The sequence below is a fragment of the Pseudonaja textilis genome, chromosome 11, assembly GCF_049901715.1.
Source record: "Pseudonaja textilis isolate UNSWEBS1 chromosome 11, rPseTex1.2, whole genome shotgun sequence".
Classification (NCBI taxonomy): Eukaryota; Metazoa; Chordata; class Lepidosauria; order Squamata; family Elapidae; genus Pseudonaja; species Pseudonaja textilis.
The window spans coordinates 3,023,733-3,050,731 of record NC_142000.1 but is presented as its reverse complement, the minus strand read 5'-3'; the positions used below and the strand labels follow the sequence as shown (position 1 = coordinate 3,050,731).

At 45.5% G+C, this 26,999-nt stretch overlaps 1 protein-coding gene across 3 annotated transcripts; it reads left to right on the top strand.

Annotated features, from left to right (window-relative positions):
* Positions 1 to 2,589: 2,589 nt before the first annotated feature.
* On the top strand, positions 2,590 to 26,944 carry MLKL (mixed lineage kinase domain like pseudokinase). Of its 3 annotated transcripts, XM_087940415.1 has the most exons (11): positions 2,612 to 2,733; positions 3,871 to 4,323; positions 9,058 to 9,223; positions 10,721 to 10,818; positions 12,495 to 12,536; positions 14,279 to 14,414; positions 16,421 to 16,505; positions 18,487 to 18,638; positions 21,173 to 21,222; positions 25,293 to 25,433; positions 26,410 to 26,944. In XM_087940415.1, exons 2-11 carry the CDS (start codon positions 3,873 to 3,875, stop codon positions 26,466 to 26,468), a joined length of 1,380 nt encoding a protein of 459 aa, XP_087796541.1. In that variant the 5' UTR covers positions 2,612 to 2,733; positions 3,871 to 3,872; the 3' UTR covers positions 26,469 to 26,944. The 3 variants fall into 3 exon arrangements, with proteins under 3 accessions (XP_087796543.1, XP_087796541.1, XP_087796542.1); XM_087940417.1 differs by lacking the exon at positions 12,495 to 12,536 and having other exon boundaries at positions 2,590 to 2,733; XM_087940416.1 differs by lacking the exons at positions 2,612 to 2,733; positions 12,495 to 12,536 and having other exon boundaries at positions 3,837 to 4,323.
* The last annotated feature ends 55 nt before the right edge of the window (positions 26,945 to 26,999 follow it).

The following is a 26,999-nucleotide window of genomic DNA, read 5'->3' as shown; positions in this document are numbered from 1 at the left end:
CAAAAGCTCTATTTTAATTGAATAGTAAACTGGCACATCTAGAGAAACCCGAATCAGAAAGTTCTGGGCTTCCTTGCAATAAGTAAAAATTACAAATCCACCCCCTGCACCCACCATCACATCCCATGCCCCAATCACCGTCTGCCCCAATTTGAGACTTCCCCTCACTTATGTGCAAACTAACATGACCTTGAATTAGAAAAAGAAAGTTATTATGTCTAACTACATACACTCCAAGAAATTCCTCCCTCCCATTTTCCCAAGCTCAAAATGTGGTAGTATGGAAGTGTCTAGTGTCAATATGGCTTCCAAAGCTGACAAGTATATTATTTCCAGAGCATTTTGCTGGTCCACCAATTTCAAAGAATGAACTAAGATTTGTTTGGTATGATCTGTTCTTGACCAGCCCATATCAGTTTGCACATTCCGAAATATTTATTAGACAACTTCCAAAGTCTTTGGTTTTTTTCCCCCCAACACTTCATTGGGTTTTTCCGTTTATACATAATACCATTACTAATTGAACAATACTGTGACAATATATATATACATCCTACCCAATCTTATATATGGCGCCTTCATGATTGGCTAAGATCTACCCAAATCTAAAACCAAATTGCTGGAATGTGGACATCGACAAGGTACTTTCTTTCATTCTTGGTGGTCATTCCCCAAAGTGAAGAAATATTGGATATGTGGTTAGAGGAGTGAATTGAAAATAAAATTGATTTCATCCTGGAACTATTCCTCTTAGGAATAATTAAAAGAAACTATAACCGAAAGATAAAATATCATATATTACATGTAGTATCAGCAGCTAGAATTTCCTACGCACAGTACTGGAAGAAAAACACCATACCTCCCGAAGGTTTAATAATTAAAAAAATCTTCAAGTGCACGGAAATAGACAAATTAACTATGGAACTAAAAGGGAAAGCTGACATGGAAGACAATGCAATATGGGAAACATGGTGTGGAAAGGGAACTTCACGAAGACAGTAGTGTCACTCAAACAGGAAGAGCCCAAGGGGAACATCAGGCCAGCCATAAAACAAGCTTACATAGGAAAAGGAATCCAATTAAAGGTATTAAAGGATCCCTATAGACAAAAGCCTAAGTAATTAAGAAAACTAGACAAATAAGAAAAGGAAACCCTTACAAACACAGGACAGACCAAATAAGCAAAACAAAGAGACAAAAGACACAAAAAATATAAATTACAAAAAGAGACAGACAGGAGATTGCCACAAAACAAATATGAAAAAAAAAACATTATAAAGCTAAAAGAGATTAGGAAAAACCGATAATACAATCTAACCACCCTGGGGAGTTTGCCCTCCGGCAGGAATAAAGACAAACTCAAACAGGATTTGAAACATTAAGCACAAATACAAACATTCACACGAAATCAACTCACAAAGAGAGAAAAGGGTATAAAAACCAGGGACTTACATAAGAAGCCAGCTAGCCCAGGAACGCAGACTTCTCGCTGTCCACTGCCTTCCTGAAAAATAAAAAGATCCAGCTTTCAAGCAGTTGTCCGTATCCTTGAGCCGGAGCTCTCCCAGCGGGAAAATTGAATCCTCGAAAGAAAGGCATTTTGACACCTTTCAATAATAGTGTGTCTGGATTGACAATAGACATAAGAATAGAAATGTAAATAATATATATAGTTATGAGGGTATAGAAGTAGTGTGTATTGAAAGATTGGATAGGATCCAAAGTCTTTGTATAGCCTCACTGTCACACTAACCAGCAATAGCACGTTCTGACATTTTAAGGCAATAACAAACACTCCAGACTTAACAATTATTGATATGAAAAACAAAAAAAAATCTGGATAGTGGACATGGCACTACTAGAGAAGGTAACAAAATACAGAGACAATAGAAGTAGAATGACTTTGGTAAAAGAAAGCAAAGATAGTGATGGGTACCTTGACTGCCATTCTAAAACATCTGGAGCACCACTTGAATATCACCATCATTGACAAAGTCACCTATCAATTGAAAAATGCAGCTTTATTGGAAATAGTTTACATCCTGCAATACCTTTAATACCATCAAACAACACCTGCATATTCTGGATCCTTCGGAAGGATTTGATAGATGGATTAAAAAAAAACGTTAAACCCAAATTAAACATCTGGCTGACTGTGTGACAAACCATAAATTGGAGCCATTTTGGTGTAGAGGTGAAGGTACTGGCGTAGAAAATCAGGAGATGGTGAATTCTCAATCCTGCCTTAGCTATAAAAACCAGCTCGGTGACTTTAAACCAGTCACTCTCTCTCATCCCAACCTATCCCACAGGATTGTCCTTGTAGGGAAAATAGCAGGAGAAAGGAGTATTAGGTATGTTTGCAACCCTGAATTATTTATAAAGTGTATTACTTTATAAATAGTTCAGGATTGCAAACATACCTAATACTCCTTCCTCCTGCAGGATAAAAAATTAGAACAGTATTCATTCATTCCAGATTTTTAAGAAGTCTTCCTCTGAGCTTGGGGTATTTTCAGAAACTGAAACTATATTTACTTGAGCTTGAGTGGCATGCAGAGTTTCCCAGCTTGCATAATCCCTTTTGTCACTCTTTGGCAGGAAGTGGGGGCAACATCTGGAAAAGCGGAACTGCAGGAGTTTTGCTGAAGATCTGAAAGCACCTTTTGAACCCAGAGAGTCGAGGAGAAGACATCTTAGAGAGTCGAGGAGAAGACATCTTACAGACACGAGGTAAGCTGGAGGAGGTTGAGGGAGAGAGAAAGATGCTGCCGTTTCATGGGGCTGACGGGACCCACGAGGGTGGCAGCTCACAGTTTTCACTTGTTGAGGCCACGTTGAACTTGCAGGAAATGTTAGCTGGGGAGAAACTGACTGTGAGGAGAATGAAAGTAGGGAAGAGCTGGAGAGGACCTGCTCACATCCTGTATTAGACTTTTAATGGAGGCCAACTCTCCTCAAGATAGACCTACAAAGAATGCTGTCCTTGCTTCTCATGCTATGTCCAAATAAGCTCTACTTCACACTGACTTCAGTTCTTGGTATCTCCTTCATGTCTAAAGCTTTCCTGGCATTAACGTGGAAGAGATTTGGGCTTCTTTCAGAATGTCTTATGGGAATGATGGATGGAAACTGATTCAGGAGAGATTCAACTTGGAAATAAGGAGAACTTTCATGACAGTGAGAGCACTCAGCCAATGGAACAGAAGTTGCCTTCAGAAGTTGTGGGAGCTTCATCACTGGAGGCTTTTAGACTGCCATTTGTTGGAGATGGCGTAGGGTCTTCTGCTTGGGTGGTTGGGTGGACCTACAAGATCCCTTTCAATTCTGTTAATCTGTAATGTCTCCTAGATTTTTCAGTCTTAGATAGTTTACCATCTAAGGGTTAACCAATTTGACAGATACTCTATCACCTAAGATAAGGGCAGCCTAAAGACCCCATAACACAATTGCGTGCCTCTGTTTGCATTTACATCATTTTGTATTAGTAGGCAACATGGCGTTTTGGGGTGGTAGCATTGCAACGAGGGCAATTCATATCTGAAATAACATGACCTCATCCAGAATGCCTGTAGCTAGCTGGCTGTGCAGCCAGGGCACTACAAACACAGGTTGGCTTCTCTAGATGTTGGTGAGGGTGAGGATGTCTTACTCTTGCCAAAGAAGCTTCCTAATTGTAATTCCACGGAGGACCCGAGCACTCCCATAGTTTGTTGATTAGGGTTCCCAATAATGAAATGGGACAGGCTTCAAAAACCAACTGGTTGGGCCATTACAAGTTGTCTACTGTAACTGAAATCTTCTGGGTTGGATGATGGACCCATTCCAGTTGAGTCATGTTTTGTTCATGGGATTATTCCTTCCTTGCAGCCATGGACATCGTGGAGCACATTCTAGCTGTTGCAAATGTCATCTACGGTCAATATCAGCACATGAAGTACTGCAAGAAGCAGAAAGAGCGCCTTATCAAGCGCATGGAGGTCCTCCTGAGACCGATTCAGCTCCTCCAGGTTCAGCCCCTCAGCAAACTGTCCTCCAGTCTGAAATTTATGCTGCAGAACATGTTGGACCTCCTGCTGGAAGCCCAGGAACTCTTTGAGAAGTACAAAAACCATAACATGCTAGAGAGGTTCATGAAAGCTGGTGAGATGCTGGAAGAGTTTGCATACCTGAACAAGCGCTTTGGAGACATGGGCCAGGGACTTTTGCTGCAGCTCCAGGTGGAGCAGAGGGTGCTAGTGAGCTTTCAGAAGTGCGTGGTGAGCAAGGAATGCTGCCAAGATCTGGCGGAAGACAAAGTTTGCTGGAAGGAGATGATCAAAGGTAGGGCTGTGTTTTGTTGAAATGTCCTTCCTTTGAAAAATGGAAGAGGGGATCTCGATCTCTCTTTAATAAGTTCCAGATGTTTCTAAGCAATTAGAGGCAGGTAAAACCACCCCAGCTACATATTGGCTTTGGGGAGGTATTGTTGTGGTTCGCCGGCAGCCGGTGCGGACAGCAGTGGAATCGGACAGTGGGGAAGAACAGGGACCAAGCCCGGAGTCTGGGGAGGACTCAGATGAGGGTCCTGCGTCCGATGCAGGGATGAGGCCAGGACCATCTGGGAGTGGGGTGCTGCCTTCGGAGCCTCCGGAGTCGGGCACCAGCGAGGCAGAGGAACAAGGGAGCCTGTTCCCAGCACGGGTGTGCACAGAGCTGCTAGGAAGCAAGAGCAGCTGAAGCAGAAGGGGTGACTCAGGAGTAAGACTGAGAGGTGATTGCCCCTCCCATAAGGGATAAAAGTCAGACATCAATGACGAAACCTTTGCAGGAAGCAAAGTAGTTCGATAGATTCCGAGTCCTCCTTGAACCTCTGTGTACTCTGGTTGATTTTTTTCCGGTATCTCTTTTGGTTTCCGGTATCTCTCTTGGTAATTAATTGGATACTTCTGTTTTTGGCAACATTCCACGGCACTGAAAGGTGTGTGCTTATCTTGGGGAACTGTTTATAATTAGTTCTGGCTCAGGGGTGGGATTCTACCAGTTCCCACCCGTTCTATAGAACCAGATGTTAAGATTCTGCCCAGTTTGGAGGACCGGCAAATCATACCCGTGGATGGCTCCACCCCTTCCCGGCTACTCGCCTCAGATGAGGCTGAAGATATGTTGCTGGAACTGCTGGGCTCTAAGCCCGGACCACGAATCCCTTTCTCTCTCCCTTCCCCCTGCGCCTATCCCATTTGGAAGATATTGGGTTAGTTTTGCTGTTGCTGACTAATTCCTCCATGCTTCCTAAATGACGTAGATCGAGTGGGAAGTGGCTGGTGTGTGTGGGTGTGAAATGAAGCCTCCCTCCTATAAAATCCATTCAGAAAATAAAGGAGCGGATACGGTTTAATTCTGCTTCAGCCCAGATTGCTGGAAGAGAAAGTAGTTCAACATTATTTAATTGACTAATTCATTGGAAATTGCTGTGTTATGCTTTTCATGGGATGTAGTGCTTATGATGGGCTATATCAGGTAATACTCAGCCTTAAAATTATGTTATGTAGGTAAGAAAGGCAATTAGATTTGTTGGCCTTCCTAGGTATGATTTTCAGTGGTTAGTCTCTGCTGCTTTGCACTACTAGTATAATTAAACCAAATACCTCTCTCTAAATTTAAGACAGCACTAACCCTAGAACATTTTAATGGACTAGGAACAGCCTTCCTGGAAGAGATAATTTTTTTGGGGGGGGGGGACTTTACTCTTTAAAGCGGTGTCCTTGTGATGAAGGGGCAGTTTATATTACAGTAGAAAATAAGTAACTTCCATTGGAGGTCAATCCATGCATTTAGTGAGGAGGAGGCAGCAATATTAAATCAGAGCCTTGGTACAAGGAGCAATCCAGTAGAAGCGCCTTGTTGGTTCTGGCCAAGCAGAGATACGAGCATGGTAAGTATTGGATCTTATTAAATCAATTCATGCAGAGATACAATGCTCATGTAGGAAGTTAGCACCCCACCCCCTCCTAGGAAAATGAAATATCCTAGGAAATATTATAGAGGAAGAATATTTCCCATAAAAAGAGAAGTAGGAACTCAGAAGCAGAAACTCACCCCGCACCTTGGTTAATGGGTGGGCCATTAAGGCCTGGACCAGAGTATTCTACATGACAAAGGCCTCTGCCCATCTCCCCACCTGGCCTGGAAAGATTGCATCAGCTAGTACACAGGTGAAGCCATGTGGTCCAGACAAAGCCTACAAAATTAGCTAAGACCCCTGTCCCTGGGAGTCTGACAGCCAATGGGATACATTTCTTTCACAGGGACAGGAAACACTAAGGTGGAGCCCCACAGAGGTTATATAACTAAGGGACTCTCAGCATCTCAGCCCTCTCCCTTCTTTCTTCACCCAAGGCATGGGATCCTGCCCACCATTAAACCATCTTTCCAGTGTCTTTCCCTGCCCCCACATGGAACTGAACCCACAAGGGAGAAAGAGACAGACAGAGAGAGAGATACCCGTGGCTCTTTGAGTTTTAAGGTTGCAGACCCAGGGGTAGGCAAACACCATGGTCATTAAGTGAACCTTGTGGTCATTGAGCAAACACTGTGGTTGTTAAACAAGTCCATTTTCCCCAATGGGCATTTTTAACCAGAAACCACAAGGAATTGTTGGAAACTGGCAAAAAACATAGAAAACCTCAGTCACAAAACTGTATGAGAAGTTGTAAATGGTCATAAGTATGTGTGTGTGTGTGTGCGCGTGCGCATGGCTGTCAAAACACCAAAACAGGTCAAGTAGCTCTGGGGAGGTCAGTCATAAATTAGAACACTTGCTAAGCAACTGGCCATTAAGCGAGGACCACTTATATTTGGTTTGCCAGTCACTTAGCCGCCTAGCCATGCCCACCCCAGTCACATGACCCACTAGCCTGCCCAGCCAGTCACATGACCCGCTAGCCACGCCCAGTCACATGACCACCAAACCATGCCCAGTCAGCAAGCTGTACCCACCCAGTCACCAAGCCACACCCACAAATTAGGCCAGGCCCACAGAACCAGTTGTTAAGTAATTTGAATCCCACCCCTGTTCTGGCTGGGAAATAAAGCAATTCCCAGCGTTGCAATAAAATAGGTTTTGCTTTTAAAACAAGTTTGATATTAATTACGTTTGACCAAGTCTGGGTCAGAACAGGCATGTTCAATGGGAGATAAGATGCTAACTCAGGATGGGAATTCTGGAATTTGGTTCCTCAGATAATACAGATAATTAGAGTTGGAAGGGACCTTGTAGGTCATCTAGTCCAACCCCCCGCCCAAGTGGGAGATCCTACACCATTTCTGACAGATGGCAGCCCAATCTCTTCTTGAAAGCCTCCAGTGATGAAGCTCCCACAACTTCCGAGGGCAACTTCTGTTCCATGGGTGGATTGTCCTCACAGTCAGAAAGTTTCTCCTCTGCAGGATTCTCACCTGGGAAAGCTGCCTTATGGTCTCACTTCTTCTGGAAGTGTCTTCCACCTCTAAATAGGCTTTTTGCCCAGAATTAAGTTGGAGAAGGTCCCCTTTTTTTGTGACTTTCCAACCATTGTATTCGGACTGTTGCATCTTGACTACCACAGTCAGCACTCTCATTTCCTAATATTTTGAGGTCAGGCAGCTTCTCTCTGTCTTCAAAAGAGGCCATCAAGATTTCTTAGGGAGGGTGAGCCACGCCTGAAAGCCGTGACTGCATTTGACAGTCAACACCAGAACATGAATATTGCCACCGTGAGGCAAATGGCTTCCAAGCACACAATCAGACGTATAGACTCTGCTGTGAAAACTGGAAGGGAAAAGGAAAGACTTTTTTTTAAAAAAATAATCTAGCACAGTGGATGGATGGAACCTGTCTACGGAGACAACCCAGCACACCAAAACCTACAAGAGGAAATCTAAAAGAAGAATGATAGGTGGAAGGTATTTGACATCATTTCCCAAAGATCTTACAAACAGTGCCCGGTAGAAAAATTCTGTCTTGCCTTTTTCTTTTCTAGAGAGATTCTCACTTGTCCAGGTCATGGTTGTTGTCCCAAAGATGCTTTTTCAAAAAGGCAAATGGATTTTCTTGGTTTTGCTTGAAGACGTTTTGCTTCTTATCCAAGAAGCCTCTTCAGTTCTGACTGAATGGTGGGGAATGGTAGGATTTATATTCCTTGCAATCACCTGGTCGTTAGCAGACCCTGAGTACACAGTTAAACCTTTAAAGTGGCCTCAATGATTCTCAGAAAGAGCACTAATAACCAGATGACTGCAAGGAATATAAATTCCTCCATTCTCCGCCATTCAGAAGCTTCTTGGATGAGAAGCGAAAACATTTTTAAGCAAAACAAGAAAGTCCAGTTGCCTTTTGAAAGAAAGCACCCTTTTTCCTTCCAGTTTTTACAGAGGTATCCAGATGTATGTGCATTTGTGTTAATATTATGGTTTGTTGCCCAGGCAGCCAGGTGTAGAGACTGGATTTGGCATTTTTGTCCACCTGCCGAGTCCTTTCCAGGGACCTGGGATAACCTGAGATGGATGTTTGATGAAGTTAGCGGTATCGTCACAGGAAGTCAGTTGTTCTAAGCAAAACTCTTTGGCAATTGACTGATGGGGATTTTGTCAATGCCGATGATGTTCAAGTGATGCTCCAATTGTTTTGGGATTGCACCCAAAGCTCCTATTACTATCAGTGCTACTCTTGCTTTCTTTTGCCACAGTCGTTCTATTTCTATTTGCAGGTCTTTGTATTTTGTGATCTTCTCCAGTTCTTTCTGCTGTCTCCAGGTACTGCCACGCCCACTATCCAGACTTTTTTTTGCCACCCATCTTGCAGTTCAAGGTGACTCTGAGTGGCTTACAATAGGATAATGCAATACACATAATGCGATGCCCATAAAAACACACAGAGATTCGGCCATCCTGTCTCAGCCAGCATTTTCACCTTTTCTGCCTCCCTCTTCAAATGTTGTTGGAAAGCCCCTCTGTCCTTTGGGTTGTTTTTATGTTTGTGACTGAAAAGGGCAAGATCCTAGTCTCACTGTTTTTGTTCTGTTCAATCCTTGTTTCCAGGGCAGCAGGAAGAAGCTCATACAGAAATCACAGAGATAAACAAGGACTTTTTAACCAAGATGACTTTTCTGTTGGAGATGAGAGACCACATCCTGTACAAAGGAGAATATTACAAAACTCCAGTGGTCGTCAAAGTCTTCAAAAATCCTCTGACCACCAACACAAAGTGAGTGAAGAAGGGCGGTTGTGGGGATGGTAGAACCTGCTAGTCGAGTCAAAAAGTTAAGCCGGCTTTTTCCTCCAGCTGTTACATCCACTTCCTGCTTTTCGCATTGTTTATCACTGCTGCTCCCGCCTCTCCCTTTCGTCCTTTGTCCATTGAAGTTGGGGAAAGATGTCTTGGTGCACTACCAATTTGAGGTGGTTAAGGCTATGAAATTGAGTTCTACTTCTACCTTAGACACAAAGTGGGCAAGGTGACCTTAGGCCCAGAGGTGGGATTCTACTGGTTTGGACTGGTTCAAGTGAACTGGTGGTTCCAGTGATCATTTGGCCCCGCCCACTGGCCCCTGATCTTTTCTGTGCTTCAGTTCTTTGTTTTGGAGCACAGCCGATTCATGCGGCAGAGCAGTTGGCCATGCATCCGTGGTTTTACTCATCGGGACGGCAGCAGAAGGTAAGTATTATAGCTAAAAATGGTCTTTTCTAAATGCTGGCCATGCACGCTCACCGAACCGGTTGTTACACCGGTTGAATCGCACCACTGCTTAGGCCAGTCACTTTCTCTCCGCCCTAGCTGTGCTCACATTGCAGCCCTGGTCAAAAGGGCCCAGCAGAGATTAGACTACCTGAGACTTCTCAGAAAACAACAACTGAATGAAAAACTGCTGGTGACCTTCTACTGCTGCACCATAGAGAATATCTTAACTTACTGCCCCTCTGTAGGGTTTGCCAACTGCACAGGGGCAGATAGGACAGCACTCCAGAGGGTTAAGGTCATTGCCCAGAGGATCATGGGTTGCCCTCTCCCCTCTTTGGAAGAGCTTTATAGCTCCCGCTGCCTTAAGAAAGTTCAAAATATCCTCAAAGATCCATCTCATCCTGGGCATCCTTTATTTTGAACTATTACCATCTGGCAGACAGTACAGGACAATAAAAACAAGGACAAATAGGCTGAAAAACAGCTTCTATCCCAGGGCAGGAGCTCTTTTGCATTCTGCTGTATAGTGCAATATGAACGCAATATCAGGGGTTTTCAATTCAATATATAGAATGTGAAGGATGTGTGTTTGTGTTTATTTGCATGGTCATGGTCATGATGTGCACTGAAGATAGTGTTTAATTTCATTGTATGAGGTGCAATGACAATAAAGTGAAGTGAAGTGAAGTGAAGTGAAGTGAAGTGAAGTGAAGTAAAGTAAAGTAAAGTAAAGTAAAGTAGGAAGGAGGCAATGGCAAGCCACTTCTGGTGGTCCCCCATCCAAGGACTGACCTGCTCAGGCTTCTGAGATAAGACAAGGTCAGTTCAGGGTTGCCACCTGAAGTCGATTCCCAGTAAGAGGCGGTTGGACTATCCAAAAATATGAGGCGGGATTCTGTTTTAGCTCTGAATTAAAAGTATGTCTCTACCTCCTTGATGCAAATCCTTCTCTCTCCTTGGGTGGGGTTTGAGGGTGAGGCCATCAGCTCCTGCCACAGATTGACCCTGTTCAATTTCCTACAGGAAGGTGAGGGAGATCTTTGAGGAGGAGATCAGGACCCTGAAAAGGTTGGAGTCCTCCTACATTGTGCGCTTGTACGGCATCTGCATTGATGAAAGCGGTAAGCTCTTTGGACTGGCTTGGGATTGGGAGAAGCGGCTTCCTTTGAGGAATATAATAACCACAATCTATGAGCAGAATTTCCATTGCTAAGCAAGGCGGTTTTTAAGCGAGTTGCTCTGGATGTTACGACCTTTTTTGCCACGGGGTTGGGTGGGTTAAGCGAATCCCTCCGGTCGTTCAGTGAATCATGTGGTTGTTCAGTGGATCTGGCTTCCCCCATTGGTTTTGCATGTTTGAAGCCAACCAGGAAGGTTGTGTCAGGCCCAAAATGTACTCAAGTCATCAAAGTGCCAAAAAGAGACTTAAGCAAAGATTTGGAAAAAGTAACAGCTTTTATTTTGGCCAAAGCAAAAGAGCTGAGTGGACAGTTTCATAGCATACAGACAGCAAGCATGCAAGGAAAAAGCCACACCAGGGGAGAATGTGGCTAACAACTTATACAATCATGTAGCCAATCAAGACAAAGTTTGTTGCCCAAGGTGGGCAATGTCTTGCCCATACCCTTCTTATCTTCAAAACATTCCTTGTCCAAGTCCTGTCCCTGCCCGTCCCTGATAGCTTCTGTGTGTTCACGCTCTTCTTGTCTATTTGATGGGCATTCCTGGGCAGCTCCTTGCTCTGCCCCCGTTATCTATGGAGCAGGACGTTCCTCTTTGTTTTATCTTTCTTATTTATTTTCCAAGGATGTGCTGAGCTTTGAAGCAAACACGGAAGCGAGATAGCAGGAGTTAGACTAGCAGCAAAGCAGGGGTGGGATTCAAATTTTTTAACAATTGGTTCTGTAGGCGTGGCTTAGGTGGTGGGCGTGGCTTGGTGGTCATGTTATTGGCTGGGCGTGCCCAACTCAATATCACTCACATCAAGGTACACATCTCCTCGCCTGGCCTCTCGTGACTGTGGGGATGCTGCAACAGTGGTAAGTGTGAAAAAGGGTCATAAGTCACCTTTTTCAGTGCCGTTGTAACTTTGAATGGTCCCTCCACACAAGCAAAGTACCAGCAAAGGAGGGGGAAAAAAAACTCCAGAGACATTCCAGAGACAGGAAGTCTAGTCCTGCCAAGAATGTAATAAGGGTTAATGGAGAGGCAGTTTCTGTAAGCAACCCCAGAATGTTTCCTTCCTGCCTTCCTTACAGGATTAGGCCAGTAATTTCTTCTAACAACTGGTTCTCCGAACTGCTTAGAATGTTAACAACCGGTTCTAGAGAATAGGTGCAAACTGGTAGAATCCCACCCCTGTAGCAAAGGTTACAATGCTTAACAGGATTAATCCCTAACAAAAGTAAAATAGCAAAAGCAATTCTTAATGGAAGCAAAGAGCAAAGGTTCGATTGATAATGTTACTATGTCCCTTCAGTTGCAAATGGTGACCCCACGATGCTTCAACCAGGTAAATTCATGCTGTTTGCCAAGTGCCAAGTTTTGATCAGGTGACTACGGGGATACAGAATGGGACAACTTGCCACAGCCAATGCGCTGCAGGCCAACTCGCTGTGGGACAACTCACCGCAGGGCAATTTAACAATTCTTCTTTAATTATTTAAAATAAATAAATAAATAATAATAATTTCCATTTTTGTCATACGCATTTCACCCTGTCCCTCCTTTTCCACCCTTTTCTTTAATGATTCTATTCCATGGTTTCTTTAATATTAGTGTAACTCTTGTTCTGCAGTGAATGGTCCTGCGGCGAGTTCGTCGCGGCAAGTTGGCTATGGTGAGTTGGCGGTGACGAATTGCTACTCACAGGGATGCTGAGAACTTGTAAGCCTGAGGATGGGTCATAAGTCACCTTTGTCAGCATGGCTGTAATTTCAAACAGTCACTAAACAAAAAACTATCTTCACTGATGCCCTGATGCCACCCTCTCTAACTTCCACTGACTCTCTTTGTGCAGAGTAAGGCGAGAGATTTCTTGCAGGAAAAGGGAAGTGAGGGGAGGCTCTAATAACGGTGCCATCACTCCATTTTGGGCAGAATTGCAAGGTTTATGGCCGGCTTTTCAGAGCCAGCTCTTCCAACGGATTGGGGATGGAAGCTCTGGGCGGGGATCTAAATTCAAGAAGCAGACCCAGGAGTGGGATTCAGCAGGTTCAGACCAGTTCGGGTGGGATTCAACCGGTATAACAACCAGTTGGAAGCACACGCACACCAAACCGGTTGTTACACCAGTTGAATCCCACCCCTGGGCAGACCCTGCGGTAGGCACTGCCATTTAGCCTCTACTCCTCCAGCAAAGCCACAGATAGTTTTTTGTGCAAAAGCTGCTCTTGTAAATCATGAAGATATTTGTATTTCATTCTAACTCGCTGTTTCTCAAAGTTGGCAACTTGAAGATGGCTGGCTTTCATCTCCCAGAATTCCCCAGCCAGCATAGCTGACTTCTGCCTTTTGTTCAATAAACAGGAGCTAAGCAGAGCAGAGGGCGGGGTAGCTGGGTTCCCCTTGCTGTTCTGGCTTGGGATTGAGGAATGGAGCATCCCGGCCAGGTGAGCTAAGCGGGGCAGTGTCATGCCCCTGGCGGAGACTGACTCTGAGGAAGCGGATGAACAGCGGACAGGGAGTGGAAGTGTGGCTCCATAGGTTGCGGAGGAGATTGGGGAAGGGCAGAGGTCGGCTGCGCAGTCAGAGGAGGACCCGGGCCCATCCCCTCTTCATCCTAGGCATGCAGTGAGGCGAGGATAAGGGAGAGACATGGCCTACTGGGGAGGAGAGGGCCTTGATCCTCTTCATGGACTGCAGCTGTGACAACTGGATAAGAGGATGGACATGTGTACGGGCGAGTGCTGGAAACAAAGCGTGGAAATATCTCTAGTTTATTGTTCGTCTCTGAGTTTGGCGTCCTTCCCAGTGTGTGTACTGATATCTTCCAGCCCTTATCTTGCCTGGTTTGTGTTGGTTTTTACTATGTATGTATGTATGTATGTATGTATGTATTTTGTCAATTGTTTACAAGATAATAGGTATAAGTAAAAACATAGTTATGAATACATGGATACATATAAGAAAAATAAAAGAAAAATAAAAGACAGGGACAGTAGGCACATTGGTGCGCTTATGCATGTCCCCTACAGACCTCTTAGGAAAGGGGTGAGGTCAATAGTAGAAAGTCTAAGGTTAAAGTTTTGGGGGTTTGGGGAAGAAGCCACAGAGTCAGGTAGAGTATTCCAGACATTGACCACTCTGTTGCTGAAGTCGTATTTCCTGCAATCAAGTTTGGCGTGATTAACCTTGAGCTTGAGTCATAATTTAAACAGCATTTCCTCCTTCTAGTAACTCTTGTGTGGGAGTTTTTTTGTCTACAGTCAAGATATTTGAAGCTTGAAAGCAAAGTGAAGGAATAAAAGGGGCTTCCCCTGTTTTTTTGTGACTGTGGTTATTTTGTATCCCACCCCATGGTTAATCATAGGCCGACTCCCAGGAGTAGCATCCATTCATGGTGGACCTTTGTTCCTTTAGGGATGGTCCCCCAGTTCTCCATCATCACCGAATATTGTGAAAAAGGCACCCTGAGGGAAGTGTTGAAAAAGGAACAGGACCTGCCCTGGAAGATTCGCCGTGACATGGCTTCGGATGCAGCCGCTGGGCTGTACAGGTGTGTGTGGCTGGAGGGTAGAAGGAGAAGGTGCTCCTGAAGGCTGGTCCTCAACACCAGTTATTGTCTCATCCTGTCCTGACAATAGCAATAGCATAGCACTTAGACTTCTATACCACTTCATGTGGGAAAGAATATCAATAGCACTTAGACCAGTGATGGCTAACTCTTTTGGGCTCCTGTGCTAAAAATTGTGCGCGAGCTTGCATGCTTGCGCTCGTATGCCAGCATCCAGAAGGCAATGCGCACACCCCCACGCCCCCTATGCATGCGCACACAATCCTGACCCACCCTCGCCGCCCCCTTACCTGCACTGCACCTCACAGCTGATTTTCGGCCGGTTTGAGGCCTTTTTCGGCCTCCCAGAGGCTTGAGGAAGACTTCTGCAGGCTTTGCAGGCCAAAAACTAGGCCAGTTTTGTCACTTCCAGTATTTTCGGAAAAACAGGAAGTGATTAAAATGGGCCTAGTTTTGGGCCTGCAAAGGCTGCAGAAGCCTGCAGACGCCTTCCTCAAGCCTTTGGGAGGCTGAGAAAGGCCTCAAACAGGCCGAAAATCAGCTGTGAGGCGCATGCATGCGCAGTGAGGTAAGTTTGCCTGGGGCTTGCGTGCCGGCACAAATGACTCTGCGTGCCATAGGTTCGCCATCAAGGACTTAGAGTTATATACTGCATTATGTGGGAATGAATGTGGAATGAATAGCAGTAGCACTTAGACTTATATACCGCTACATGTGGGAAATGTGGGAAAGAATAACAATAGCACTTAGACTTATATACCACTTCACAGTGCTTTGCGGCCCTCTCTAAGTGATTTGCAGAGTCAGCCTATTACCCTAAACAATCTGGGTCCTTATTTTACCAACCTTGGAAGGATGGAAGGCTGAGTCAACCTTGAGCCAATCAGGATCGAACTCCTGGCAGAATTAGCCTGCAGTACTATATCCTAACCACTGCACCACCACAGCTCCTACAAGCTTTACATTTCCAGGGATCTCAGTCCCAGCCTTCCCATATGGTCTTCCAGACATCCTGATCCATGAACTATGAGTTTTTAGGTCCTAGCAAAGGATTCATTGACTGAACCTTGGCTGCCTGGTGTGCCCTGAGGGATCAGATCTGTCCCAGATTTGGGAAAAAGCCACAGTGGCACAGTGGTTAGAGTGCAGTCCTGCAGGCTACTTCTGTTGAGTGCTTCCTGCCTGCAATTTGGCAGTTCAATTCTCACGAGGCTGAAGGTTCACTCAGCCTTCTGTCCTTCCGAGGTGGGTCAAATGAGGACCCAAATTGTTGGGGGCAACAGGATGACTCTGTAAACTGCTTAGAGAGGGCTGGGAAGCACTGGGAAGCAGCATATAAGTGCTATTGCTATTGTTCTTTTTCTCCTTCCTTCCTTCCTTCCTTCCTTCCTTCCTTCTTCCTTCTCCCTCCCTCAGTGCACAGTGGTTAGAATGCAGTACTGCAGGCTGATTCTGCCCACTGCTAGCAGTTCAATCCTGACCAGCTGAAGGATGACCACTCTTCCAAGGTCAGCAAAATGAGGACCCAGATTGTTGGGGGCAAGAAGCTGACATTGTAAACTGCTTAGAGAAGGCTGCATTGCTCTTGTTCTTATTTTTCCCCTTCCTTCCTTCCTTCCTTCCTTCCTTCCTTCCTTCCTTCCTTCCTTCCTTCCTTCCTTCCTTCCTTCCTTCCTTCCTTCCTTCCTTCCTCCCTCCCTTCCTCCCTCCCTCCCTCCTTCCTTCTTTCCTTGGTGCACAGTGCTTAAAATGCAGTATTGCAGGGTGATTCTGCCCACTGCAAGGAGTTCGATCCTGACCGGCTCAAGGTGGACTCAGCCTTCCATCCTTCCAAGATGAGAACCCAGATTGTTGGGGGCAAGAGGCTGACTCTGCAAACCGCTCAGAGAGGGATGCAAAGCACTGTGAGGCTGTGTATAAGTCTAAGTACTATGGCTATAAACTGTACGTAAGGACTGGGTGAAGCTCTTCCCTTTTGTTGGCTGCAGGTTGCACCAGACGGGTGACAAGTGCCAGCTGCATCGTTGCATCAACAGTTCCAAATTCTTGGTTGCCAAGGGCTACTGTGTAAAGGTGAGTCTGCATGTAGTGTTCCTGTGCTATAAAGGTAGGACCTCAAGTTACGACAGTTCATTCACTGACCGTTCAAAGGTACAATAGCATTGAAAAAAGGGACTTATGACCGTTTTTCACACTTATGAGCATTGCAGCATCCCCAGGGTCACGTGATCAAAATTCGGGTGCTTGGCAACTGGTTCATATTTATGACGGTCGCAGTGTCCCTGGGGTCACACGATCGCCTTTTGCGACCTTCCGGCAAGCAGAGCCAATGGGGAAGCCAGGTTCACTGAACAACAGTGTTGCTAACTTAACGAACTGCAGTGATTCGCTTAACAGCCATGGCAAGAAAGGTTGTAAAATGGGACAAAACTCACTAAAGAACTGCGTCGCTTAGAATAATGAGAAATTTGGGGCTTGATTGTGGTCATACGTTGAGGATTACCTGTACCTGTACTCTCTGATTTTAAAAGCAGTGATCCTTAATGTCTAACTATTGCGGAACTGTAAAAGGGAGCTTGTATTTCCTGTCAGTGAGATGATGCTGGAGAAAAGATATTGTGATGACCCAGGGTAGGATACAACAGCAACAAAGTCACCAAAATAGGTGAAGTCCCTTTAATTCCTTCAACTTGGCTTCAAGTTGAGGTCCAAATATCATTGACTGGAGAAAAAAACTCCCCCACAAACAGTTGCAAAAAGAAAGAAATTCCATTCAAACTCAAAATACATATAAATTATAAATAGAAAAAACAACACAAACCACACTGAAGCAATTAATGAGACAAGGCAGGATAAGGGCTTGAAGACATCCACAGATATCGAAAATACACATACTGGGAAGGATTCCAGAACTCACATAAGAATGGACAGATCAGAATATTTTCATGCTTTGCTTCCAGCACTGGCCAATGCCCGGTTTGTCCTTTTAAACAGTCCTCCTAGCTGCAGACCATGAAGGGGATCAGGGCCCTTTCTTCCCCGTAGACCACACCATTCACATTTCTCCCTTATCCGCTCCTCCCGGCATGCCCTAGAATGAAGAGGGGATGGGCCTCGGTCTTCCTCTGAATGCCCAGCCAGCCTGTGCCCTTCCCCAGTTTCCTCCACAACCTCTGGAGCCACACTCCCACTCCCTGTCAGCTGTTCCTCCTCTCCCTTGGAGTCACATTCTAACAGGGGCATGACACCTATGTAAATGTATGTAAACCTGCCCTTAGCAAGTTGTGTTGTGTTTGAAGGGAGTCAATATCTTTCTCGCATTACCCAACCATCCCTGGAGTGATATAAGCACTCATTGCACTTGTACTGCTATGGGGAAGTATAACAATTTTGGAAGATGCTCTGCGGGTGGTGATGGTGAATGCCAGAATTGCAGAGACTCCCTGTTAACACAACTCAATCAGTATAGAGCTTGGTGAGACCTTGGAGGTCTTCTAGTCCAGCCTCCTGCTCAAGCAGGAGACCCTACACAATTTCAGACAACTGACTGTCCAGTCTCTTCATCCTGGGATGAAGCACCCACAACTTCTGAAGGGAAGCTGTTCCATTGGTTAATTGTCCTCAGGAGGTTTCTCCTTAATTCCAGGTTGCTTCTCTCCTTGATTAGTTTCCATCCATTGCTTCTTATCCTGCCTTCTGGTGCTTTGGAAAATAAATTGACCCCCTCCTCTTTGTGGCAGCCTCTCAAATACTGGAATATTGCTATCATGTTCCCTCTGGTCCTTTTTTCCCTCTAGATTAGACATATCCAATTGCTGAAACGGTTCTTCGTATATTTTTATCTCCAGCCCTTCTTTGCACTTTTTTCCCCCAAAGTCTCAACATCTTTTTTTGTAATGTGGTGACCTAAACTAGATGCAGTATTCCAGATGTGGCCTTACTAAGGCTTTATAAAGTGGCACTTACTTCATGTCTTAGTCTTAGTAACTCCGTTGACTGTCGATGAATTTCCAAACAGGTTTCAGAGAACTCACTTTCTCTCCATTCCATTCAGCTGTCAGGATTTAAACTGGACCAAACAGAGTCCTCCATCAGTCGAAAAAGCAAAGATAAAGTCCGCAGGGAGGTCTCTTCTTTAGCCTATATCTGTCCAGAGGGCCTGGCCTCTTTAGACCATCCGTACAACTTGGCTAGTGAAATATACAGGTATGTATCCAGCTGTCAGGATTCTGGCATTTACCCCAATTAAATAATGAGTCTCGAGCCAAACTTCCAAAACTTCAAAAGGATTTATTGGAAGTTAACATGTCTGGCACTGCCTGGGTGTAGCCGACTCTGAGACATAACATTCACTGTCACCCTTGAGCCTGGTTTTCCCCCACCCCCTGAGTGTATCATAATTCATATTCTCCAATGGGACACATCCATAGCCAAGAGTCATCAATCATGCTCTCCAGTTAGAATTTTGCACGGCAGAAACTTCAGTCACCTGGTTACTATCTTTGAAAACTATTTATGGAATGCACTTTTGATTTCCAAGCTGCCGCACTGCTCCCCACTCCTTTTCTGTTGGCAACTCTAAAAAGACCATAGAAATATTTGATGAGTTGACACCTGCCTCTCTGCAGCTATGAAGAGTTATGTGGGGTCAACACATCATTTTCTGAAGCTCAGTATGGCCTCAGTTTAACGGGGTCAGTTTCAGACGGAATTCTGCATTACTGTGTCATGTTAAACTTGATTAATTTTAAATTGGATTAGGATGGCCACTGTATACCAGTCTGTATGCAGTTTAGCCTTTCCCAATTGGTTTAGAATTCATGGTGTTGTGTGAGCACAGAAAATGGGTTAATTCAGTATCAAGGTTAAGGGTGTTGTGCAGAGAGCCAGCAATCTATGGCCACATGTCCCTCCCTCATCTCTCCAGAGGCCCTTGAAAAGAGAGGCCGAATGTCTGTAATTTCTGTTGCATCAAATCTCCCCCCCCCGTTTCCTTTCTGGAGATCCCCTGATGTGAGCAGCAATGAAAGGAGGAAGTGACAGAGTTCAGATGTCATACTCCTTTTCTTTAACCATGACTTGACTAGATTCCAATAGCTGGGTATGCACGACATGTTATGTTATAAACCTTGGACTAGTGGCCACAGTGCCTGGATTCACACAATAGGCCACTTTGAGGCTTAGCAGAATGAGCGGAGTCAGCTTTCCTTGAGAAAGGAATCTGCAGGAGTGGCCCTGTCATGGCTGGTGGCCCGCTGTGGAGACCGGATCCTGGAGAGAAGGGGAGGAAGGCAAGGATGAGATTCAAAAATCCCAGCAACCGGTTTGCTACCCAGTTGCTGGGTGGGTGTGGCCATGGTGGGCGTGGCCTACTGGAACTTCCTGGAGGGCCATTTTTCATCTTCTCAAGGGTCCGGAGACTTCCCTCAAACTTCTGGGAAGGCAAAAACCGCCTCCCCTGGGTTCTGGAGGCCCTCCAGAAGCTGGAACCAGGCCTGTTTCCGGATTTCTGGTACTTCCGAGAGGACCATTTTTCACCTTCCAAAGGGTTCGGAGGCTTCCCTCAGGCTTCTGGGAGGGCGAAAACAGCTTCCCGCAGGTTCAGGAGGCCCTCTGGAAGCTGGAAACAGGCTGTAAAGCATCCAGAAAGTATCCATGATATCAATCACTCTGAGACATTTTCTCTCCAATTGATTTATTTAGAAACAGATCTGGCATGTCAAAGGCAATTTCCCAAAGTGAAAGTATTTTCATGCATTACACAGAATCCACCTTCTCTCCTCCCACTTCTACGCTTCGTAAATCACGAGAACCAATTAACTGCACTGGAATTTCTTAATACGACATACAGAATAACCTTGAACTTTTCAACTCCTTCATCCCCCTTCCATGAAGTGTGACAGCTGAATTTTAAAGCTGACATAGGCCTGTTTCACAACTTCTGGTACTTATGGGAGTGCCATTTTCCCCCCTCACAGAGCCTCCGCCTGGACCCTGAACTTACCTGCATCCAAAACAGACCACATGGAGACTCCTGGGAGGGGAGGGGTGGGCAGGGCCAGCCGGTCGGTTCAAATACCGGTTTGGTGAACCAGATACAAATTTAACATTTGGTTGGCCCGAACCAGTCCGAACTGGTAGAATCTCACCCCTGGAGGCAGGCTTTCCTTGAGAGGGGGCACCCCAGGAGGCGTTCTGCTGAAGACCTCCAAACCCCTAGTCAGCACTGACTCTGCCCTGGTTGCAGGCTGCCATCTGGAGGGAGAGGGGTTTAAAAAAGGGCAAAATGCCATGACACACCCTTGTTGTCCTTCAAGGTGGAGCCACGGACCATGAATCACACAGCGGCTCCATCCACACCACACACCAGCAGTTTCTTAACCATGGTTTATTGAGTAGGCCACCGTTAGCTAGCCTTCAGTACATGGGTGTCAAACTGGCGATATCACATCATCAGGTGACGTATTGCGACTTTTCCCCCCTTTGCTAAACTGGGGGTGAGCGTGGCCAGTGTGTGATGCATCCAGCCCACAGGCTGGGAGTTTGACAGCTTGGCCTCAATAGAATCAACTAAGCCAGGATGTGGTTTGGTTGGTTGGAGCTGAATATAGTATTGTGCGAATCTGGCCAATGTGCCAAGGCCCATTCAGATGGACCACTCCCAGGCTTGATAATGGCAGGGAAGGAGCTGCCAGCTCTCGGCTCCCTTGTGTGATAGTTGCTGCCTTCCTTTCTTTCAGCTTTGGAATTGTGCTGTGGGAGATCGCAACTGGGAAGCTTCCCTTTACAGGTGAGGGCTGGGGTCTTCTTTGGGGGAAGGTCTGGGTTCTCTTCCACGGGGGAGGATGCTGCAGGGAAAACAGAAGGGCATAGGGGTCTTCCTGTTTCATCCTGTGGCACAACCATTGTGTAAAACATAGAATTGTGGGGATGGAAGGTGTGATGACCCAGGGTGTGACACAAAAATAACAAAGTCATAAAAGTAGAATAAATTCCCTTTAATGCCTCTAACTTGGCCCCCAATGTCCAGTTATCCTTGGCTGGAGATCAAACTCTTCAAAAAACAGTCTACGAAGGAAAGAAGCTTGCAGTCCGAACCCAAAGTAAAGATAATTAGAAATAAAAACAACAACACAGACCACGCTGAAGTAATTAACATGACAGGCCAGGATGATAAATTGCAGACTTCCAAAGGATAACACAGCACCCACAGTTGGGAGGATGCCAAAACCCAGATAAGCCTCGACAAAGATAATGCAGGCTTTGCTTCCAGCAAGGAGCTATGTGCAAACACCCCACTTATATCCTGTTTTCCCAGCTGTAACTAATGAAAAGGATCAGGGCCTTTTTCTCTCCCGTAAGCCACGTTGCTCCCTTCTCCGCTCCTCCCTGCGTGCCCTAGGGTGACGAGGGGGTGGGCCTGGGTCTTTGTCTGAATGCCCAGCCGGACTGTGCCCTTCCCCCATTTCCTCCACAGCCACCGGAGCCACACTCCCACTACTCCCTGTCAGCTGTTCCACCTCTCCCTCCGAATCAGATTCCAACAAGGGTATGATAGAAGGGACTTGGGAGGTCTTCTAGTCCAGCCCCCTGCCAAAAGGGGGCCAACCTGGTAGTCCAATATTTTCTTAAGAGCCTCCAGCACCCAACTTTGAGAGGCAAGCTGTTCCATTGTTTAATTGCTTTCTTCGTCAAGAAGTTTCCTCGTTAATTCTAGACTGGATCTCTGTTTAATGATCTTCCAGCTGTTCCTTCTTGTCCTGCCTTCAGATGCTTTGGAGAATAAGTCCATCTCCTCTTTGACAGTCCCTCAAATATTGGAAGACAGCCATCGTGTCTCCCCTAATCCTTCTCTAAAGTTGGGGCTGTTTCTCGTGGCACCCCCCCCCCCGGGCAGTGTTTCTTAACCTTGACAACTTTAAGATGGGTGGACTTCAGTTCCCAGAATTCTCCAGCCATCCATGAAGTCCATCCATCTTAAAGTTGAAACGGTGGGAGTTGAAGTCCACACATCTTAAAGTTGCCCAGCTTCAGCTGCCTTATCGTTGAGCAGGACTCAAGATTTGTCTTCCTGCTGATCAGTGCCACCTCCTACTTCCCCATCGGCAGGGAAGAAGGAAAGCTGAGGGCTCCCCTGCCCTCAGCTGTGGTCAAGGCTGATAAAGACCCCTCTGGCCCTTCCTCTTGCGGTGGACATAGCTCAGCCGTTGGAGATGGAGCCCAGGAGGGAGGCGTTGATTCCAGAGCAGCCCAGAATGGCTGTGTTGAAGCCTCCTGAGACGGAGGAGTTTTTGAATCAAGAGCCTGTAGAAGTGAAACCTGGGTCGAGGACCTTCCCAGATCTTGGGTTGAGGAAGTTGGATCTTCTGAAACTGCACAAAAGGTTCCCAGAACTTCCTCTTTAGCTGAGAAGACAGAAACCAGATGGCCATAGTTTGGGGTGATTCATTCCTTTCCCCGCTTGTTTCTCTTCCACGTTTGCTGCTTTCTCCCCCACTCTTGGGCAGGTCAAGCCCCCTTTTTTGCAGCAGTCGGGAAAGATCCCTCTTTCAACACACCCTAGGAGGGATGATCGCAGAAGATGATCGGTTGGGCTTTGCTTAAGGACTCTCCCTGATTATGTTGCCTTTGCAAGTACAGATCTCTGCCAATAAAATTGTTGCTGGAGTCTTGGAAATGGATATGAAAAATCCAGGCAGAAGGGGCAGAAGGCAGCACTAAAAAATAACATTCAGGAAGTCCTCAGTGTCTCTGGAGATTCTCCATCATCTGGGTCATAGTTGTCCCAAAAGTGCTTTTACCAAAAGACAACTGAATTTTCTTGTTTGTCTGTTTGGTTTTTTTTTTTTTAAAAAAAAAACTTTTCCTTCTCATCCAAGAAGCTTCTTCCATTCATGAAGAACTGAAAAAGCTTCTTGGAAGAGAAGCAAAACATTTTCAAAGTTAAAAGAAAATCCAGCTGCCTTTCAGAAAAAGCTACTCCTCAACTTACAACCATTTGTTTAGTGACCGATCAAAGTTACAACAGCACTGAAAAACCTATGATGGCTTTTCACACTTACGACCGTTGTAGCATTTCCATAGTCACGCATGTAGTCACTGAACTGGTAGTAACATTGATTGAATCCCACCACTGTGCGATTCACTTAACTTACTGTGGCAAGCAAGGTCATAAAATGAGGCAAAACTCACTTAACAACTATCTTGCTTAGCAATAAAAAAATTTGGGTTCAAAATGTGGCCATAAGTGGAGGACAATCTGTAAAAAGGGTGCTTTAATCATTCTTCGTCAGCAACAACTAAAAATGCCAGGAGAGACGGAGAGACAGGAATTGACAATTACTGGCAGAAAACAAGCTGGCCTCTTTTTGTCAGCAGGCAAACTTTTGTGGAATTAGCACTCGCAGTCGTGTCACTGCACAAGTCCTGCCCTACAACAGGTAGGCAGGGTAGCCAAAAGAGGCCTCAGTTTGTGCTGGACTCCTCTGTCTGAAAGTTATGGAGGATTGCAGGGAAAGGAACTGGGGTGGTAAAAGCTGCAGAGGACCTGGACGGGACCGTTTCAGGAACTTCTAGGAAATTGACAAAGACGTCTCTCTGAATTTCCTTGTGGCCCTCATTCCCTCTTATATTTTCTCCTCTGATCATGTTTTTGAGTTGAAATGACAGACAAGAGAGGCAGTCTTGCTCTATAGTTGACCTAGGAGCTAAATAATTAGGCAGTACAGCAGAGGGAAAAAAAAGATCTGATGATCATTTTTCTGTCTTAAGATTATGTGGGAAAAAATGTTGAAGGTAGAAGCCTGAAGCCATTATTCTGAACGTAAATTGGGTCAAGACAGGGCCATTTCAAGCTGGCAGGACAGGCAGTTGGTAGAGTCTCCTCCAAACAGCATCAGAACACTGCTGATAAGGTATGAGGAGCCACTTTTGAGTTCATAACATTTTGGATTTGAAATACATCGCAAACCACTACTTTGTGAGCATTACAGAATTGGAAGGGATCTTAGAAGTCTTCTCAAGCACAAGACCAGTGGTGGGATTCAGCTGATTCACACCAGTTCATGCAAATCGGTTGTTAAATTACTCTTTTCCCCCTCTGCTATCAAAGTGGATCCTGGGCGCTGCGTTGCAATAGAGAAACGGGCAACGGAGCAGCTGGCGCGAGGGAAGAAGGCCGCTTTCCCTCCTTCTTCTCCCTGCTCCTCCTCCTCCTCCCCTTGTGCCGGCTGCTCCGTTGACCGTTTCTCCATTGCAGCATCCAGGATCCACTTTGATAGTGGGCGGGTGGGTGTAAGTTAACAACTGGTTTGCCCAGGGTCAGATTGGCCATCGCGGGAGGCTTGTACCTGCATGTGTGGTGGAACTGGAGAATTTGGACGGGCCACATCTCTCACGATGGCCAACCTGACTCTGGGAGAACTGGTTGTTAAATTATTTTAATCCCACCACTGCACAACACCCTATACCAGCATTTCCCAACCTTTCCAAGCTAGCAGCCTAATGGGGAGAGGAGGAGGGCAACGGGATGGTTTTGTGCGAGGGGCAGGAGTTTATGAGTTTGTGCCTGCCGCTCTCATACACCCGCCACTCACACAACTGGGGCTGCAAGCGCTGGCACCTGTCACTCATGTGAATTGGGCTGTGCGTGGGCTCTGGTGGCTCATGCAGCCCAGTTGCGATTAGGCCACAGCCCAATAGTGGGCTTAGGACCCCAAGTTGAGAAATTCCTGCCGTGTACCACTTCAGACAAATGGTTGTATAATCTCTTCTTGAAAACTCCAGTGATAGTTTCTAGAGGGAAGCTATATGTACGTATGTCTGTGTGAAATCTTGGCACCTATCTGATTGTGATTTTAGGTTGCAACTCTCAAGAAATCTATAAGAAGGTTTATGAGCAAAAAGTGCAGGAGCCTTTAGGAGAAGACTGTCCATCCTATTTACGGACAATCATCAACCAGTGTCGGAGTTATAACCCTTGCAAGCGCCCAACTACTGAAGGTATGAGAAAGCAGCAGGCATTTGGATGCATCGTTAGGGCCACAACTTTCACTAAGCCATAATTTGCTTTTAGCTATGGTTTGATGCATAACCTATAGCTACTTTTGTATATAACGCAACACTAAATGGTGCACCAATATTGGTGCATTCAGGGAGCAATGAATCTAGATATAAGTGTGCTCACACTTCCTTATCTCACCAGCTGTCAACCATTCCAACCTGGTCAGTTTAGGAAAGAAAGACTCCTGGCCCATGATTAGCCAAAAATATACTTTACCAAAGCCAAAGTAGTTACAGAAGAGGCAAAACTGGACCTGAGATTTTCAGGCGCAAATGACACAGTTAACTTTCCCTTATTCCTGGTCAAACTCCTGGTTATCAGTCAATGTCCAAACAGGTGTTAATAGATTGTTTGGGAAATATTCCTTGTCTTCCCCCATTCATGGCTCCGTATTTCTTTAGTGTGACCTTGAGATGGCAGGTGGTCCTCACGGGACGGGAAGGCTTAGTTTCGATTCATCTGGGTTCTGAATCCCTTCATGAGCCTCGGTGGCGCAGTGGTTAAGAGTGCAATATTGCAGGCTACTTCTGTTGCCTGCCGGCTGCCTGCAATTTGGCAGTTCAAATCCCACCAGGCTCCAGGTTGACTCAGCCTTCCGTCCTTCCGAGGTGGGTAAAACGAGGACCCAGAGTGTTGGGGGCAAGAGGCTGACTTTGTAAACCACTTAGAGAGGGCAGTAAAAGCACTGTGAAGCAGTATACAAGTCTAAATGCTATTGCTATTACTGTCCCTTCCCATGCTGTTCCCCCATTACTGATGTCAGGCTGTCAGCTTGAGATGCGTAGCTTAGTACCAGCAAAGGTGGAACTGATACTCATTTATTAATCAGACAAATGCTACTGGGTATCAAAGGCTGAGCTACAAAACTGAGGTGGGAAGGTTTCTGAAAACTGATTTTTTTCCCCTTCTTCACAGTGATTGTGAACCAGCTCCTCATTGACCAGGATGACAACGGTAGCAACTTGACTTCTTGAGTGAAAAATCAGTGATCGTGGAAGATATGTTGTCACCTGAACCTTCTCTCTTTTTTCTCCACGTTTCAATATTGTTATTCTTCAGGGATAGTCTCATTGCCATGAAGTTTGAGAATCATTTTTGAACAATGGACCCAGAACTTAATTTTAATTGGTTTTTAATTGATTAATTTTAGTCTCTCTGCCTCTATAGACTGACTTTGTTTAAAAGACATTACGGAAAGGAATGCCTTTTACTGGACAAGACTGAGACGGATCTGAAAGTTGATTTTAAAATGACAGGTTACAAGAAAGATAAGGAAAAAGATGTTTCACAGGACATACAAAAGGAACACGTTCATGTCTTAAAAATAAAAAGGGAAATTCATTCTATTGCCCTGGTATATGCACCATGGCACAATCCACCTGCTATAAAATAACAGTTCCTTTATTGTTACCCATTGCTCTCTAATGTCTTGTCTTATAATGCCCTAAAATGACAATAAACGTTATTTATCGATCTAATGATTCAACATTGCCGTTTGAAACTGG